The sequence below is a fragment of the Hyperoodon ampullatus genome (genome assembly GCF_949752795.1).
Source record: "Hyperoodon ampullatus genome assembly, chromosome: 3".
Lineage (NCBI taxonomy): Eukaryota > Metazoa > Chordata > Mammalia > Artiodactyla > Ziphiidae > Hyperoodon > Hyperoodon ampullatus.
The window spans coordinates 7341708-7362414 of record NC_136916.1 but is presented as its reverse complement, the minus strand read 5'-3'; the positions used below and the strand labels follow the sequence as shown (position 1 = coordinate 7362414).

The 20707-nt window shown below is 40.4% G+C and overlaps 1 protein-coding gene across 1 annotated transcript in view; it reads right to left on the bottom strand.

Moving 5' to 3' along the window:
• DCLRE1C (DNA cross-link repair 1C) overlaps positions 1-19309 on the bottom strand; it is a gene marked incomplete at both ends in the record, with an annotated part of 56771 nt that extends 37462 nt beyond the window's left edge. Inside the window, one exon of the mRNA XM_079699771.1 lies at positions 19201-19309. Within this exon, the coding sequence (XP_079555897.1) occupies positions 19201-19309 (109 nt within the window). The remainder of the gene's footprint in view (positions 1-19200) is intronic.
• Between the last annotated feature and the right edge of the window lie 1398 nt (positions 19310-20707).

Genomic DNA, 20707 nt, shown 5'->3' with positions numbered 1-20707 from the left:
AGAAACTAATAAAAAAAAAGACTCTAATAAGAGACATTATCATATTACATATGATAATGTAATATTTACAAATGTTATATCCTCTTGTTGGGTCCATCCAACAAGAGGATATAACATTTGTAAACATTTATGCACCCAACAGAGGAACATCTAAATACATAAAGCAAATATTAACAGACTTAAAAGGAGAAATAGACAGCAATACAGTAAGAGCAGGGGACTTTAATACCACACTTATGTCAATGGATGGATCATTCAGTCAGAAAATCAGTAACAAAATATTGGACCTAAACAACACATAAGATCAGATGAACTTCACAAATATATAAAGAAAGCTTCATGCAAAAGCAACAGAACATACATTCTTCTCAGGTGCACATGGAACATTTTCCAGGATAGACCATATATTAGGCCACAAAATGAGTCTCAATAAATTTAAGATGATTAAAATCATATCAAACATCTTTCCAACTACAATGGTATGAAACTAGAAATTAATTACAAGAAGAAAACTAGAAATTGATTACAAGAAAATAAGTGGAGAGTAAACAACATGCTACTGAACAAACAATGGGTCAAAGAATAAATCAAAAGAGAAATTTTAAAATACCTTGAGACGATTGAGAATGGAAATAAAACATACCAAAATTTGTGGGTTGCAGCAAAAGCAGTTCTAAGGGGGAAGGTCAAGTGATAAATGCCTACTTCAAGAAACAAGAAAAATCTCAAATAACCAACCTAACTTTACAACTCAAGAAACTAGAAAAAGAAGAACAAACAAAGCCCAAAATTAGCAGAAGGAAGGAAATAACCAAGATTAGAACAAAAATAAATAAAAAACAGACTAAAAAGACAACAGAGGAGATCAGTGAAACTAAGAGCTGGTTCTTTGAAAAAGTAAACAAAATTGACAAGCCTTTGCTAGACTCAGCAACAAAGGAGAAGGGGGAAGGGGGAGAGAGAGAGAGAGAGAGAGAGAGAGAGAGAGAGAGAGGGAGGGAGGGAGGGAGGGAGAGAGAGAGAGAGAGAGAGAGGGAGGGAGGGAGGGAGGGAGGGAGGGAGAGATAGGACTCAAATAAATAAAATCACAAATGAAAGAGGAGCTATTACTACTCGTAAAATGGAAAAGAAGGGGTAAGAGACTACTATGAACAATTATACACCAACAAAGTGGACAACCTAGAAGAAACGGATAAATTCTTAGAAACATACAACCTACCAAGACTGAATCATGATGAAACAGAAAATCTGAATAGACTGATAACTAGTAAGGATACTAAATATCTCTACTAATATCAGTAACTTTAAAAATCCAACAAACAAAAGTCCCAGACCAGATGGCTTTGCTAGTGAATTCTACAAACATTCCAAGAACTCAATTTATGAGGCTAGCATTACCCCGATACCAAAGCCAGACAAGGACACCACACAAATTACAGGCCAATATCCCTGATGAACATAGATGAAAAAAGTCCTCAACAAAATATTAGCAAACAGAATTCAACAAAACATTAAAAGGATCATACACCATGATCAAGTGGGATTTATTCCAGGGATGCAAACTTGGTTCAACATCCACAAATCAGTCAATGTTATAATCACATTAACAAAATGAAGGATAAAAAGAACATATAATCATCTCAACAGATGCACAAAAAGCACTGGACAAAACTTGACATCCATTTATGATAAAAACTCTCAATAAATCAGGTATAGAGGGAACAAACCTCAATATAATAAAGGCCATATGTGACAAGCTCTCAGCAAACATCATAATCAGTGGTGAAAAGCTGAAAGCTATTTCTCTAAGATAAAAAATAAGACAAGAACGCCCATTCTTGCTCTTTTATTCAACATAATATTATAAATCCCAGCCAGAGGAATTAGGCAAGAAAAAGAAATAAAAGGCATGCAAAGTTGAAAGGAAGAAGTAAAACTGGCACTATTCACAGACAACATGATACATGTATAGAAAACCCTAAAGACTCCATCAAAAAACTGTTAGAGGAATACTGGTCAAGATGGCAGTGTGGCGCAGAGGCGGGGCCAAATCCAAAGCTGAGACCCGGGAGCTGTGAGAACAAAGAAGAGAAAGGGAAACCTCTCCCAGCAGCCTCAGAAGCAGCGGATTAAAGCTCCACAATCAACTTGATGTACCCTGCATCTGTGGAATACATGAATAGACAACAAATCATCCCAAATTGAGGAGCCAGGAGTCAGTACTGTGCCTCTGAGGTGGGAGAGCCAACTTCAGGACACTGGTCCACAAGAGACCTCCCAGCTCCACATAATATCAAACGGCGAAAATCTTCCAGAGATCTCCATCTCAACACCAGCACCCAGCTTCACTCAACGACCAGCAAGCTACAGTGCTGGACACCCTATGCCAAACAACTAGCAAGACAGGAACACAACGCCACCCATTAGCAGAGAGGTGGCCTAAAATCATAAAAAGTCTGCAGACACCCCAAAACACACCACCAGACGTGGACCTGCCCACCAGAAAGACAAGATCCAGCCTCATCCACCAGAACACAGGCACTAGTCCCCTCGACCAGGAAACCTACACAACCCACTAAACCAACCTTAGCCACTGGGGACAGACACCAAAAACAACAGGAACTACGAACCTGCAGCCGGCAAAAAGGAGACCCCAAACACAGTAACATAAGCAAAATGAGAAGACAGAAAAACACACAGCAGGAGAAGGAGCAAGATAAAAACCCACCAGACCTAACAAATGAAGAGGTAATAGGCAGTCTATCTGAAAAAGAATTCAGAATAATGATAGTAAAGATGATCCAAAATCTTGGAAATAGAATAGACAAAATGCAAGAAACAGTTAACAAGGACCTAGTAGAACTAAAGATGAATCAAGCATCGATTAAAAACACAATAAATGAAATGAAAAATACTCTAGATGGGATCAATAGCAGAATAACTGAGGCAGAAGAACGGATAAGTGAGGTGGAAGATAAAATAGTGGAAATAACTAATGCAGAGCAAAATAAAGAGAAAAGAATGAAAAGAACAGAGGACAATATCAGAGACCTCTGGGACAACATTAAACGCACCAACATTCGAATTATAGGGGTTCCAGAAGAAGAAGAGAAAAAGAAAGGGACTGAGAAAATATTTGAAGAGATTATAGTTGAAAACTTCCCTAATATGGGAAAGGAAATAGTTAATCAAGTCCAAGAAGCACAGAGAGTCCCATACAGAATAAATCCAAGGAGAAATACGCCAAGACACATATTAATCAAACTGTCAAAAATTAAACACAAAGAAATCATATTAAAAGCAGCAAGGCAAAAACAACAAATAACACACAAGGGAATCCCCATCAGGATAACAGCTGATCTCTCAGCAGAAACTCTACAAGCCAGAAGGGAGTGGCAGGACATAATTAAAGTGATGAAGGAGAGAAACCTGCAACCAAGATTACTCTACCCAGCAAGGATCTCATTCAGATTTGATGGAGAAATTAAAACGTTTACAGACAAGCAAAAGCTGAGAGAGTTCAGCACCACCAAACCAGCTTTACAACAAATGCTAAAGGAACTACTCTAGGCAAGAAACACAACAGAAGGAAAAGACCTACAATAACGAACCCAAAACAATTAAGAAAATGGGAATAGGAACATACATATCGATAATTACCTTAAATGTAAATGGACTAAACGCTCCCACCAAAAGACACAGATTGGCTGAATGGATACAAAAACAAGACCCATATATATGCTGTCTACAAGAGACCCACTTCAGACCTAGAGACACATACAGACTGAAAGTAAGGGGATGGAAAAAGATATTCCATGCAAATGGAAACCAAAAGAAAGCTGGAGTAGCAATTCTCATATCAGACAAAATAGACTTTAAAATAAAGACTACTAGAAGAGACAAAGAAGGACACTACATAATGATCAAGGGATCGATCCAAGAAGAAGATATAACAATTGTAAATATTTATGCACCCAACATAGGAGCACCTCAATACATAAGGCAAACACTAACAGCCATAAAAGGAGAAATCGACAGTAACACAATCATAGTAGGGGACTTTAACACCCCACTTTCACCAATGGACAGATCATCCAAAATGAAAATAAATAAGGAAACACAAGCTTTAAATGATACATTAAACAAGATGGACTTAATTGATATTTATAGGACATTCCATCCAAAAACAACAGAATACACATTTTTCTCAAGTGCTCATGGAACATTCTCCAGGATAGATCATATCTTGGGTCACAAATCAAGCCTTGGTAAATTTAAGAAAATTGAAATTGTATCAAGTATCTTTTCCGACCACAATGCTATGAGACTAGATATCAATTACAGGAAAAGAGCTATAAAAAATACAAACACATGGAGGCTAAACAATACATTACTTAATAACGAAGTGATCACTGAAGAAATCAAAGAGGAAATAAAAAAATACCTAGAAACAAATGACAATGGAGACACGACGACCCAAAACCTATGGGATGCAGCAAAAGCAGTTCTAAGAGGGAAGTTTATAGCAATACAATCCCACCTTAAGAAACAGGAAATATCTCGACTAAACAACCTAACCTTGCACCTAAAGCAATTAGAGAAAGAAGAACAAAAACATCCCAAAGTTAGCAGAAGGAAAGAAATCATAAAAATCAGATCAGAAATAAATGAAAAAGAAATGAAGGAAACAATAGCAAAGATCAATAAAACTAAAAGCTGGTTCTTTGAGAAGATAAACAAAATTGATAAACCATTAGCCAGACTCATCAAGAAAAAAAGGGAGAAGACTCAAATCAATAGAATTAGAAATGAAAAAGGAGAAGTAACAACTGACACTGCAGAAATACAAAAGATCATGAGAGATTACTATAAGCAACTCTATGCCAATAAAATGGACAACCTGGAAGAAATGGACAAATTCTTAGAAATGCACAACCTGCCAAGACTGAATCAGGAAGAAATAGAACATATGAACAGACCAATCACAAGCACTGAAATTGAAACTGTGATAAAAAATCTTCCAACAAACAAAAGCCCAGGACCAGATGGCTTCACAGGCGAATTCTATCAAGCATTTAGAGAAGAGCTAACGCCTATCCTTCTCAAACTCTTCCAAAATATAGCAGAGGGAGGAACACTCCCAAACTCATTCTACGAGGCCACCATCACCTTGATACCAAAACCAGACAAGGATGTCACAAAGAAAGAAAACTACAGGCCAATATCACTGATGAACATAGATGCAAAAATCCTCAACAAAATACTAGCAAACAGAATCCAACAGCACATTAAAAGGATCATACACCATGATCAAGTGGGGTTTATCCCAGGAATGCAAGGATTCTTCAATATACGCAAATCAATCAACGTGATACACCATATTAACAAATTGAAGGAGAAAAACCATATGATCATCTCAATAGATGCAGAGAAAGCTTTCGACAAAATTCAACACCCATTCATGATAAAAACCCTGCAGAAAGTAGGCATAGAGGGAACTTTCCTCAACATAATAAAGGCCATATATGACAAACCCACAGCCAGCATCGTCCTCAATGGTGAAAAACTGAAACCATTTCCACTAAGATCAGGAACAAGACAAGGTTGCCCACTCTCACCACTCTTATTCAACATAGTTTTGGAAGTTTTAGCCACAGCAATCAGAGAAGAAAAGCAAATAAAAGGAATCCAAATTGGAAAAGAAGAAGTAAAGCTGTCACTGTTTGCAGATGACATGATACTATACATAGAGAATCCTAAAGATGCTACCAGAAAACTACTAGAGCTAATCAATGAATTTGGTAAAGTTGCAGGATACAAAATTAATGCACAGAAATCTCTGGCATTCCTATATACTAATGATGAAAAATCTGAAAGTGAAATCAAGGAAACACTCCCATTTACCATTGCAACAAAAAGAATAAAATATCTAGGAATAAACCTACCTAAGGAGACAAAAGACCTGTATGCAGAAAATTATAAGACACTGATGAAAGAAATTAAAGATGATACAAATAGATGGAGAGATGTACCATGTTCTTGGATTGGAAGAATCAACATTGTGAAAATGACTCTACTACCCAAAGCAATCTACAGATTCAATGCAATCCCTATCAAAATACCACTGGCATTTTTCACAGAACTAGAACAAAAAATTTCACAATTTGTATGGAAACACAAAAGACCCCGAATAGCCAAAGCAATCTTGAGAACGAAAAATGGAGCTGGAGGAATCAGGCTCCCTGACTTCAGACTATACTACAAAGCTGCAGTAATCAAGACAGTATGGTACTGGCACAGAAACAGAAAGATAGATCAATGGAACAGGATAGAAAGCCCAGAGATAAACCCACGGACATATGGTCACCTTATCTTTGATAAAGGAGGCAGGAATGTACAGTGGAGAAAGGACAGTCTCTTCAATAAGTGGTGTTGGGAAAACTGGAGAGGGACATGTAAAAGTATGAGATTCGATCACTCCCTAACACCATACACAAAAATAAGCTCAAAATGGATTAAAGACCTAAATGTAAGGCCAGACACTATCAAACTCTTAGAGGACAACATAGGCAGAACACTCTATGACATAAATCACAGCAAGATCCTTTTTGACCCACCTCCTAGAGAAATGGAAATAAAGACAAAAATAAACACATGGGACCTAATGAAACTTCAAAGCTTTTGCACAGCAAAGGAAACCATAAACAAGACCAAAAGACAACCCTCAGAATGGGAGAAAATATTTGCAAATGAAGCAACTGACAAAGGATTAATCTCCAAAATTTATAAGCAGCTCATGCAGCTCAATAACAAAAAAACAAACAACCCAATCCAAAAATGGGCAGAAGACCTAAATAGACATTTCTCCACAGAAGATATACAGACTGCCAACAAACACATGAAAGGATGCTCAACATCTTTACTAATTAGAGAAATGCAAATCAAAACTACAATGAGATATCATCTCACACCAGTCAGAATGGCCATCATCAAAAAATCTAGAAACAATAAATGCTGGAGAGGGTGTGGAAAAAAGGGAACACTCTTGCACTGCTGGTGGGAATGTGAATTGGTACAGCCACTATGGAGAACGGTATGGAGGTTCCTTAAAAAACTACAAATAGAACTACCATATGACCCTGCAATCCCACTACTGGGCATATACCCTGAGAAAACCATAATTCAAAAAGAGACATGTACCAAAATGTTCATAGCAGCCCTATTTACAATAGCCCGGAGATGGAAACAACCTAAGTGTCCATCATCGGATGAATGGGTAAAGAAGATGTGGCACATACATACAATGGAATATTACTCAGCCATAAAAAGAAATGAAATTGAACTATTTGTAATGAGGTGGATGGACCTAGAGTCTGTCATACAGAGTGAAGTAAGTCAGAAAGAGAAAGACAAATACTGTATGCTGACACATATATATGGAATTTAAGAAAAAAAAAGGTCATGAAGAACATAGGGGTAAGACAGGAATAAAGACACAGACCTACTAGAGAATGGACTTGAGGATATGGGGAGGGGGAAGGGTAAGCTGTGACAAAGTGAAAGAGCGGCATGGACATATATACACTACCAAACGTAAGGTAGATAGCTAGTGGGAAGAAGCCGCATAGCACAGGGAGATCAGCTCGGTGCTTTGTGACCGCCTGGAGGGGTGGGATAGGGAGGGTAGGAGGGAGACGCAAAAGGGAGGGGATATGGGAACATATGTATACATATAACTGATTAAATTTGTGATTAAAAAAAAAAAAAAAAAAAAAAAAAAAAAAAGATGGCAGTGTGGGAAGACACAGAGTTAGCATCTCCCCACAACTAGGGCACCTGAAGGCCACGGGTGGGGGACTCTGATGCCCAAGGAGACGGGAGGAACCCCAAAGTGAACCGGTAGGATGTAGGGGGACTGAGAGGGGAGGACAAGTGGATGCCAGACAGGACTGGTGCCCCTGAGGCTGGGGAGACCAGGAGAGGCAGGAGGGAGGGGCCCTCTGGGAAGAGCAGGAGAGGAGCAGAGGGCAGTCGTCTGGTCCACTGGGGCCAGGGAGCCTGCTGACCTCCCAAACCAGTACCCACCCCCCCAAAGCCCGATCCAGGCCACGTGGATCCTGGAGGCATAGGAGGGAGGCTGGGGAGATCAGGAGAGGCAGGTGGGAGGGGTCATCTAGGAGGAGCGGGAGAGGAGCGGAGGGCAATTGCCCTGCCCACTAGAGCCAAGGAAGCCTGCTGGGCTCCCAGGTGAGGTCCCCTGCCCTCTGAGACCAGGGGTGGAGGGCACGCCTGGGCCCCTTCTGTTCCTTGAGCCTAAGCCCCGCCCCCCACGGCCCCCAGGGCCTTTTCCAGCCCTGTGGGTCCTGAGCATAGGCCCCGCCCACCACCCAAACCTCGCCCTTGCTTAGGCCCCGCCCTCCACAGCCAAGGCCTTTCCCCCCACCGTTTTTTCTTTTCCCTCCTTCTCTTTTTTACTATTGTGGTACTGATGTACCTTCCAGTTGTTGATTCATCTATATTTCTATTTTTATATTCTTTCTAATATATCTGTTAGTTTCCTAGTCTAATTTTATTTTTTACTTTGTTATTGTTCTCTTTTCTTTTTTTTTTTTTTTTTTTGCCGCCCCATGCAGCTTGCGGGATCTTGGATCACAAGCCCGAGGTCGGACCAAAGCTCCTGCAGTGGGAGCTTCAAGTCTGAACCAATGGACTAACAGAGAACCTCAGACCCCAGGGAATATTCATCGGAGTGAGGGCTCATGGGTTTCCTCATCTCAGCACCAAGACCTAGCTCTACCCAACAGCCTACAGACTCCAGTGTTAGAAGCCGCAGGCCAAACAACGAGTAAGACAAGAACACAACCCCACTCATAAAAAAAAAAAAGAGAGACAGCACACAAATATGTCACAGATGAAGGAGCAAGGTAAAAACCTACAAGACCAAAAAAATGAAGAGGAAATAGGCAACCTACCTGAACAAGAATTCAGAGTAATGACAGTAAAGATTATCCAGAATCTCGGAAATAGAATGGAGGCATGGATCGAGAAAACACAAGAAATGTTTAACAAAGATCTAGAAGAACTAAAGAACAAACAAACAGAGATGAACAACACAATAACTGAAATGAAAAATATACTAGAAGGAATCAATAACAGAATAACGGAGGCAGAAGAATGAATAAGTGAGCTGGAAGACAAAATGGTGGAAATAACTACTGAGGAACAGAATAAAGAAAAAAGAGTGAAAAGAATTGAAGCCAATCTAAGAGACCTCTGGGACAACACTAAATGTACCAACATTCGAATTATAAGAAGAAGAGAAAAAGAAAGGGTCTGAGAAAATATTTGAACAGATTATAGTTGAAAACTTCCCTAACAGGGAAAGGAAATAGTCACCCAAGTCCAGAAAGCACAGGGAGTCCCATACAGGATAAACCCTAGGAGAAACACACCAAGACACATATTAATCAAACTAACAAAAATTAAATTCAAAGAAAAAATATTAAAAGCAGCAATGGAAAAACAAAAAATAACATACAAAGGAATCCCCATGAGGTTATCAGCTGATTTTTCAGCAGAAACTCCGCAGCCAGAAGGCAGTGGCAGGATACTTAAAGTGATGAAAGAGAAAAACCTACAACCAAGATTACTCTATCCAGCAAGGATCTCATTCAGATTTGATGGAGAAGTGAAAAGGTTTTCAGAAAAGCAAAAGCTAAGAAAATTCAGCACCACCAAACCAGCTTTACAATAAATGCTAAAGAAACTTCTCTAAGCAGGAAACACAAAAGAAGAAAAAGACCCACAAAAACAAATCCAAAACAATTAAGAAAATGGTAATAGGAACATACATATTGATAATAACATTGAATGTAAATGGATTAAATGCCCCAACCAAAAGACACAGACTGGCTGAATGGATACAAAAACAAGACCCATATATATGCTGTCTACAAGAGACCCACTTCAGACCTAGGGACACATACTGACCGAAAGTGAAGGGATGGAAAAAGATATTGCATGCAAATGGAAATCAAAAGAAAGCTAGAGTAGCAATACTTGTATCAGATAAAATAGACTTTAAAATAAAGACTGTTACAAGAGATAAGGAGGGACACTACATAATGATCAAAGGATCAATCCAAGAAGAAGACATAACAATTATAAATGTATATGCACACAACACAGGAGCACCTCAATACATAAGGCAAATGCTAACAACCATGAACGGAGAAATAGACAGTAAAACATTAACAGTAGGGGACTTTAACACCCCACTTACACCAATGGACAGATCATCCAAACAGAAAATAAGTAAGAAAACAGAAGCTTTAAATGACACAATATATCAGATAGATCTAATTGATATTTATAGAACATTCCACCCAAAAGTGGCAGAATACACTTTCTTCTCAAGTGCACATGGAACATTCTCCAGGATGGATCACATCTTGGGTGACAAATCAAGCCTCGGAAAATTTAAGAAAATTGAAATAGTTCAAGCATCTTTTCTGACCACAACACTATGAGATTGGAAATCAATTACAGGAAAAAAAAACTGGAAAAAACACAAATACATGGAGGCTAAACAGTGCACTACTAAATAACCAAGACATCACAGAAGAAATCAAAGAAGAAATTAAAAAATACATAGAAACAAATGACAACGAAAACACAACGACTCAAAACCTATGGGACTCAGCAAAAGCAGTTCTAAGAGGGAAGTTTATAGCAATTCAATCTCACCTCAAGAAACAAGAAAAATCTCAAATAAATAATCTAACCCTACACTTAAAACAACTAGAGGAAGAAGAACAAGGAAAACCCAAAGTCAGCAGAAGGAAAGAAATCATAAAGATCAGAGCAGAAATAATGAAATAGAAACGAAGAAAACAATAGCAAAGATCAATAAAACTAAAAGCTGGTTCTTTGAGAAGATAAAAAATATTGATAAACCCTTAGCCAGACTCATCAAGGAAAAAAAGGCAGAGGACGCAAATCAATAAAATTAGAAATGAAAAAGGAGAAATCACACTGACACTGCAGAAATACAAAGGATTATAAGAGACTACTACAAACAACTATATGCCAATAAAATGGACAACCACAAAGAAATGGACAAATTCTTGAAAAGGTACAATTTTCCAAGGCTGAAAACGGAAGAATTAGAAAATATATACAGACCTATCACAAGTAATGAAATTGAAACTGTAATTAAAAATCTTCTAACAAACAAAAGTCCAGGACCAGATGGCTTCACAGGCGAATTCTATCAAATATTTAGAGAAGAGCTAACACCGATCCTTCTTAAACTCTTCCAAAAAATTGCAGAGGGAGGGACACTCCCACATTCATTCTACGAAGCCACCATCACCTTGACACCAAAACCAGAAGAAGATAAAAAATACATAGAAACAAATGAAAAGTACAGACCAATATCCCTGATGAACACAGATGCAAACATCCTGAACAAAATACTAGCAAACAGAATCCAACAGCACATTAAGAGGATCATACACCATGATCAAGTGGGATTTATCCCAGGGATGCAAGGATTCTTCGATGTACACAAATCAATCAATGTGATACACCACATTAACAAATTAAGGAATAAAAACCATATGATCATTTCAATAGATGCAGAAAAAGCTTTTGACAAAATTCAACACCAATTTATGATAAAAACTCTCCAGAAGGGCTTCCCTGGTGGCGCAGTGGTTGAGAGTCCGCCTGCTGATGCAGGGGATACGGGTTTGTGCCCCGGTCCAGGAAGATCCCACATGCCACGGAGCGGCTGGGCCCGTGAGCCATGGCCACTGAGGCTGCGCGTCCAGAGCCTGTGCTCTGCAACGGGAGAGGCCACAGCAGTGAGAGGCCCATGTACCACAAAAAAAAAAAAAAAAAAAAAACTCTCCAGAAAATGGGCACAGAGGGAACCTATCTCAACATAATAAAGGTCACATATGACAAACCCACAGCAAACATCATACTCGATGGTGAAAAACTGAAAGCATTTCCACTAAGATCAGGAACAAGACAAGGATGTCCACTCTTATTCAACATACTTTTGGAAGTCCTAGCCACAGCAATCAGAGAAGAAAAAGAAATAAAAGGAATGCAAATTGGAAAAGAAGTAAAACTGTCACTGTTTGCCAATGACATGATACTATACATAGAAAATCCTCAAGATGCCACCAGAAAACTACTAGAACTAATCAATGAATTTGGTAAGGTTGCAGGATACAAAATTAATGCACAGAAATCTCTTGTATTCCTATACATCAACTATGAAAAATCAGAAAGAGAAATTAAGGAAACACTCCCATTTACCATTGCAACAACAAAAAAATAAAATACTTAGGAATAAACCTGCCTAAGGAGGCGAAAGACTTGTACTCAGAAAACTATAAAACACTGATGAAAGAAATCAAAGATGACATAAAACAGATGGAGAGGGCTTCCCTGGTGGTGCAGTGGTTGAGAGTCCGCCTGCCGATGCAGGGGACACGGGTTCGTGCCCCGGTCTGGAAAGATCCCACATGCCACGGAGCAGCTGGGCACGTGAGCCATGGCCGCTGAGCCTGCGCGTCCGGAGCCTGGGCCACAGCAGTGAGAGGCCCGTGTACCGAAAAAAAAAAAAAAAAAAGCAACAGATGGAGAAAGATACCATGTTCTTGGATTGGAAGAATCAATACTGTGAAAATGACTATACTACCCAAAGCAATCTACAGATTCAATGCAATCCCCATCAAACTATCAATGGCATTCTTCACAGAATTATAAAAAAAATTTACAGTTCGTATGGAAACACAAAAGACCCCAAATAGCCAAAGCAATCTTGAGAAAGAAAAATGGAGTTGGAGGAATCAGGCTTCCCGACTTCAAACTATACTACAAAGCTACAGTAATCAAGACAGTTTGGTACTGGCACAAAAACAGAAATATAGATCAATGGTACAGGATAGAATGCCCAGAGATAAACCCACACACATATGGTCACCTAATTTACGACAAAGGAGGCAAGAACATACAATGGAGAAAAGACAGCCTCTTCAATAAGTGGTGCTGGGAAAACTGGACAGCTACATGTAAAAGAATGAAATTAGAACACTACCTAACACCACAGACAAAAATAAATTCCAAATGGATTAAAGACCTAAATGTAAGACCAGACACTATAAAACTCTTAGAGGAAGCCATAGAAAAAACACTCTTTGACATAAACCACAGCAAGATCTTTTTTGACCCACCTCTTAGAGTAATGGAAATAAAAACAAAAATAAACAAATAGGACTTAATTAAACTTAAAAGCTTTTGCACAGCAAAGAAAACCATACACAAGACATAAAGACAACCCTCAGAATAGGAGAAAATATTTGCAAATGAAAACAACAGACAAAGGATTAATCTCCAAAATATACATACAGCTCACGGAGCTCAATATCAAAAAAACAAATAATCCAGTTAAAAAATGGGCAGAAGACCTAAATAGACATTTCAGCAAAGAAGACATACAGATGGCCAAGAGGCACATGAAAAGATGCTCAACATCAGTAATTATCAGAGAAATGCAAATCAAAACTACAGTGAGGTATCCCCTCATGCGGGTCAGAATGGCCATTATCAAAAAATCTAGAAACAATAAATGCTGGAAGGGGTGTGGTGAAAAGGGAACCCTCCTGCACTGTTAGTGGGTATGTAAATTGATACAACCACTATGGAAAACAGTATGGAGGTTCCTTAAAAAAGTAAAAATAGAACTACCATACGACCCAGCAATCCCACTATTGGGTATATACCCTGAGAAAACCATAATTCAAAAACAGTCATGTACCACACTGCAGCACTATTTACAATAGCCAGGACATGGAACCAACCTAAATGCCCATCGACAGATGAATGGATAAAGAAGATGTGGCACATATGTACGATGGAATATTACTCAGCCATAAAAAGGGACAACACTGAGTTATTTGTGGTGAGGTGGATGGACCTAAGTCTGTCATACAGAGTGAAGTAAGTGAGAAAGAGAAAAACAAATACCACATGCTAACACATATATATGGAATCTAAAAAAAACAGTACTGATGAACCTAGTGGCAAGGCAGCAATAAAGATGGAGACATAGAGAATGAACTTGAGGACATGGGGGGGGAGGGTGAAGCTGGGGCAAAGTGAGAGTAGCATCAACATATATATACTACCAAATTGGGAGACTGGGATTGACATATATACACTAGTATGTATAAAATGGATAACTAATAAGAACCTGCTGTGTAAAAAAATAAAATTCAAAAGTTCAAAATATATATATATATATATACACTACCGAATGTAAAACAGTTAGCTATTGGGAAGCAGCAGCATAGCACAGGGAGATGAGCTTGGTGCTTTGCGATGACCTAGAGGGGTGGGATAGGGAAGATGGGAGGGAGGCTCAAAAGGGAGGGGATATGGGGACATGTGTATGCATATGGCTGATTTGCTTTGTTGTGCAACAGAAACTAACACAATATTGTGAAGCAATTATACTCCAATAAAGATATATTAAAAACAAAAAACTGTTAGAATAAAGGAATTCAGTAAAGTTGCAGGATATCAACATACAGAAGTCTGTTGCATTTCTACAGACAAATAACCATCAGAAAGAGAAATTAAGAAAACAATCCCATTCACAGCTACATCAAAAAGAATGAAATACGTAGGAATAAATTTAACCAAGGAAGTAAAGACCGGTATATTGAAAACTACAAGCATTAATAAAAGAAACTGATGACACAAATAAATGTAAAGCTATTCCATGCTCATAGATTGAAAGGATCAATATTGTTAAGTTGTCCATACTACCCAAAGCAATCAACAGGTTCAGTGCAACCCATATCAAAATTCCAATGGCATTTTTCATAGAAACAGAACAAATAATCATAAAATTTGTATAGAACTACAAAAGAACCCCAAATAGCCAAAGCAATCTTGAAAAAAAACAAAACTGGAGACACACTCCCTGGTTACAAAACGTATTGTTTCAAATGTATAGTAATTAAAACAGTATGGTGCTGGCATAAAAACACATAGATCAACAGAACAGAATAGCAAGCCCAGAAATAAAGCCACACATATAGTGTCAATTACTGAGAATTTATGATAAAGAAACCAAGAATATATGATGGGGTAAGGACAGTCTCTTCAATAAATGGTGGTAGGAAAACTGGACAGCCACATGCAAAAGAATGAAACCTAACCATTATCTTATACCATACACAAAAATTAACTCAAAATAGATTAAAGACTTGAATCTAAGATCTGAAACCACAAAATTTCTAGAAGAAAACATAGGCAGTAAGCTCCTTGATATAGGTCTTGGTGGTGATCTTTTGAATCTGACACCAAAAGCAAAACTAAGCAAACGACATCAAATTAAGACGTTTTTGCACAGCAAAGGAAAGCATCAACGAAATGAAAAAACCTACTGAATAGGAGAAAACATTTTCAAATCATGTATCTGATAAGGGACTAATATCCAAAATATATAAAGAACTCATACAACTCAACAGCAAAAAAACAATCTGATTTTTTAAATGGGCAGATCTGAATAGACATTTTTCCCAAGACATACAGATGGCCAACGGGCACATGAAAAGATGTTCCACATCATTAATCATCAGGAAAATGCAAATCAAAACCACAATGAGATACCACCTCACACCCATTAGACTGTCTATTATCAAAAAGAAAAATAACAAATGTTGAAAAGGATGTGGAGAAATGGGAACCCTTGTGCACTGTTGGTGGGAATGTAAATTGGTGCAGCCACTATGGAAAACAGTATGGAGGTTCCTCAAAAAATTAAAAACAGAACTATCATATGATCCAGCAATTCCACGTCTGGGTATTTAACTAAAGAAAACAAAAACACTAACTCAAAAAGATATTTGCACCCCTAGGTTCACTGAAGCACTATTTACAATAGCCAAGACATGGAAACAACCTAAGTGTCCATCAATGAATGAATACATAAAGAAGATGTGGTATATATGCACAATGAAATATTATTCAGCCATGAAAACTGCTGTCTCACCATGAATTAAAAATCTTCATTATAAGTTTTCTAAAAACTGATAATAAGTTTAAAAGTTTAAAGCTAATTATACAAAATTATTTTCTCTATATAACTTTTTTCCAGCTCTTTTAAGATTAATACATAAACGCTGCTGGAAAGTTAATTTTACTTTAAAAAAAAAACTATAACCAAGTAGGTTATTTTGAAAGTATTTTCCTCCTCAAATCATTTACCAAAAATGACTTTCATTTGCATTTTGATTAATTTATGTAAACACTGCCTGTTACCACCCTTGATGAAGACAAACGGCAAAGGCAGTCCAGCTGGGTTGATGGGGAGACAATGTTACACAGCCTAACAATAACCCACAAGAAAAAAATCTAATTATCCTAATTACCACCAACACACGTGCCCTCAAATTTATATGTGACAATCCTTAACTCTTGAAAACAAGGCCGTCACCGCACCTCAAGTGGGTGACGTTGACCAAACACGTGCCGCCACAGGACAGTCCACCTGCCCCCTCACAGTGTGCATCTCCTCAGGTCACTCCTCGTCCATGCTTTTCGGGCCAATGAGTGCATCCCAGGGCAGGACTCTCCCTTATCGGGGTTTCCAGAGAGTCTGAGTCACGGCAAACACAAGGCTGACTCAGGACTCTGCTCCAGGCTTCCAAACTACCTCAGTGCACAGCACCCTGTCCCATCAAGACGACCCAGCCCACCACCCCAGTCAAGGGAATCTGGGGAGTTTACTTTGTGATGCTAGGACTGCACCTAGCATCTCCCTTCCAGGGCCTTTTTCCTTTTCCTTGACCAGAATAAATCATCTTAAGTGGTCTCTGGAAGGGGTCCTCCCCCACGCTGGGCCACTATCTCGGGCCACGGGTCCCCTCGTGTCCTCCAGGCCACACTGGTGCTTAGTCAAGTCTGCCCTGAGCACAGCGCTGGGTTCCAGATGGGCCATAAAGAGGCATCAAGCGGGTCCATGGCCCACCTCAACTTTTATCAAACTGTGATGTTAACACGTTCATGTGCATTTCTTTTAACAAGAGTCCATAGACCTTGTCAGATGTTCTATATTAGTCAGCTCAGGCTGGGTGGCTTAAACAGAATGTATTGCTAACAGTTCTGGAAGCTAAAGTCCAAGATCAAGGTGCCAAGGTTGGTTTCTGGTGAGGCCTCTCCTCCTGCCTTATAAATTGCCACCTTCTTGCTGTGTGCTCACATGGCCTTTCCTCACTGTGTATATGGAGGGAGAGAGATCCCTCTTCCTTTTCTTTGAAGGCCGCCAATCCTATCAAATTAGGACCCCACCCCTATGACCTCATTTAACCTTAATCACCCCCTAAAAGCCCTTTCTCCAAGTACAGTCACACTGGGGGTTAGGGATTCAATATATGAATTGGGGGGGACACAATTCAGTCCATGGCACATCCAAAGAAGTCTTGTTTCCCAAAAAGGTTAAAAACCCCCAGTAGGTAATGTGGCAAACCTCAGAAAGCAGAAGTTGAGTTCTTGCCCTTGATCAGTTTACATCCTCATTGGGAAAACAGACCCATGTGGGATTAGAGCACAGGAAAAGTTATTATACAATGCTGGACAAGAGAGAGTCTTGCTTAATGTACAAACTAATGATGCTGCCTTCACAACTACACTTCAATTAAAAAAATAAAATCAATAAATAATATAAATACAAAAATACAAAAACAAACAAACAAATTCCTCTAGATGAACTCATTCTCCAAACTCACTACTCCAAAACATGAAGGCCAAGCCCCAAATCCATCTTTAATTGTGGCCACCACATGTGAGTTCAGAAATGCTGGCGGACTCAACACAAAAGGTAAAAATATCCTCATCCAGCAGTGGCTTCTCAATGAAAAACAAGACAAAAACAAAAAGATTGTCCTCAAAAAGCAGCAGAAAGACCCTCACAGAGGCTCATGTGCTTTTTTAGCAAATCGATAGAGGAGGTCCAGATTTTCGTCATTAAAGAGAGAGAATTAGGGACTTAGAACCGGAAAGCAGAGCCATTTCCCAAAAGCAGAAATTTCAATGATTTACACCAGGTTAAAGTGAGTGATTCCACCCACAAGACAACAGCTGATCTTCACACCAGCTGTGTGATGAAGGGCATGTTTTGATATCTGTAATTTACTTTAAAATCACACCGTGTGATATATGTGAATATGTATCTGAGTCACTCCTCAAAAGAGGGGTTGGGGGCATCCTACTTAAGCTACTCTGGGAGTCCACACTCCAAGAGGCAGCTTCTAGAACGCTTCAGTTAAGCTTCATCTCTGGTCAATGCCCAAGGCTGTGCTAATTAATTAGCACAATGAATATTAAACCTGTTTTCATAGGTAAAGTTAGTGACGTGTCAGTCAGCATACCAGATGTTAAAAATGGACAGTGGTTGTGAAGTTAGTGGTACTCCAGCTCTGGAGACTGGCTAAAATGTTTTAGAGACGCTCCAGTCTTGCCTGGAGCATCTAGCCTCGGGGACCATATCATTAGGGGGTGATGCTCTAAGCTTAAGTCCTAACCGCCTCCAGCTGTGAAATCTTGGTATTCTGGTTGCCTGACCTGGCCGTCTGTAAAGTAAACCGCATCCTGCCTCTAGACCAAAATGAACCTTTCATAGGGGAAAAGAACATCTATAAGGAGGCGGAGCTTACAGACGGGATGTTTAAGTTTAACTTGAGTGCGTGCATGCTTGCTAATCAGTGTCTGCGGGTATGGCACAATTTCATCTAAACTTGTCTTTATAACATGATCGCGAGGATATGGGGGAAGAACTAAGTAAATCTTGCCAACCTCTGACTATTGGGCCTTGGGAGAACTTCCCCAAAAGTCGAATAGTCGTGCCTGATCAAAGCGGCTTGGGTCAGTGACAACTGGGGGTCGCTGTTCTGTCCCGCGGTACCGATGAGGAATTAAAGCGTCAGACGGGCTGAAGAGCCCGCCGGGACAAGGTGAGTCGCTAGTCTCTCCCCCGGCCTCCCAAAGCCTGAACTCCCTCCTGCAGGACGCCGACCCCCGCCTTCCCTCCCTCCAGCCCCTGGGCGACCTCCCCGCGGGGCCCGAACCCGCGCAGCCCGGCTCCCCGGGACGGGGCGGCGCGCTGCGCTCGCTCACCTTTGTGGCAGTGGGACAGGAAGTAGGCGCGGGCTCTCAGGTTCTCCCGGTCGAAGCGGTCTATGGAGATGGTTGGATACTCGGCCATCTGCCCCTCGAAGCAGCTCATTGCGTCCGCCAACCCGGCCGGACTGGTCGCCTGCCTGCCTGCCTAGAGAGCAACGGAAGCCACAGCCGCCGGCCGCGCCGCCACTTCCGGGAAGCTGCCGCCGCCTCACCATTGGCCGGCCGGGCGCAGCCACGTCCAATCAGAGCAGCCCCGCGGCCCGGTGGGTCGGGGTGGGGGCAGCGCCAAGGAGCTTCCTGTCAGTTCCCGCAGCCCGCGACCTGCGGGGTGAAACCAACTAACTGGGCTGCCCTGCGCTCAGAGCTGGGAGGCCGGGTGGAGGAATCTAGGGTGCAGCGCGAGGAGTGAGGCTCCTACCGGATACCTTGACACAACACGGTGTCACTCTGGTGAAGAGTTACCCGTGTCTGTGCAGGAACGAGAACGCCAAGGGAGACAACACCCAGAACCGGAGGCTCCACCCAGGGATGCGGAGCTTGGCTTTGAAATCGGATGCATTCCACTTCCTTCTTGTCCGCTGCGATCCTGCAAGCCTTCTTTTGCTTCTCTTCTTCTTTCTTGTCCCTTCCCAATGTCTACCTTATAGGATAATCGTCAGGATTGTGTGAGAAAACGGTATCAGGCTTGTGGTAGATTCGAAAACTCTTAGTCCCTGCTTCCATTTATACGTAATCTACAAGCGGAGTGAATCCACGATCCCTGATGATCACAGCTCAGATGCATGATCTTAGGGTAGATAAGTAAAGATCCCAAGGAGAGCTGAGCTGCTAGCCTCCCCTACCTCCACCCCTTTTGACCTTTTACTTTTTTCTCTTTTTTTAACTTTTTTTTTCTTTTGGGAGTTAGAAAGATGTATAAAAGAAAAAAAAATGGTAGGGTAATGGGCGAAAGGTCTGGAATTTTTTCACCACCAAAGCAACTTTATGAAAAGGTTTGCTAAAGTATTAACATTCACCGAATAGTCTCAATGGCATTACCCGCACCCCTTAGCAGCAAGTCTCCTTAGACACCACAGTATTATTAATCACAACTCCAATACTTGAGGTCCTACTTTGTGCACAGCACCGAACAAGCCCTGCCGTGATGACAGAGACGACTAAGATGCGCCTACGAGTCATTTTCAATCTATTTGGAGACAACAACTTTGCAGAACGTGGTAAATAAATGCTTCCACAGAGACACAAGGTAATGTAGGAATAAATCCAGTAACAATGCATTCTAGCCAGGGAAAACAAGAATCAGAATGCCACTCTCAGAGAATATCGGCGTGTTCCCTGCAGCCACGGCAGACAGTTCTACTCAAATACAGATACTGGTGAAATGCTAAGGAGGAGGAAGAAAGGAAGAGGAGGAAGCGGAGGGTAGAAGAGGGGGGAGGTGTGGACACATTGTCACGAATCTGAGGAAAACACCCTGCTAGTGTACATCGCCAACACCTTT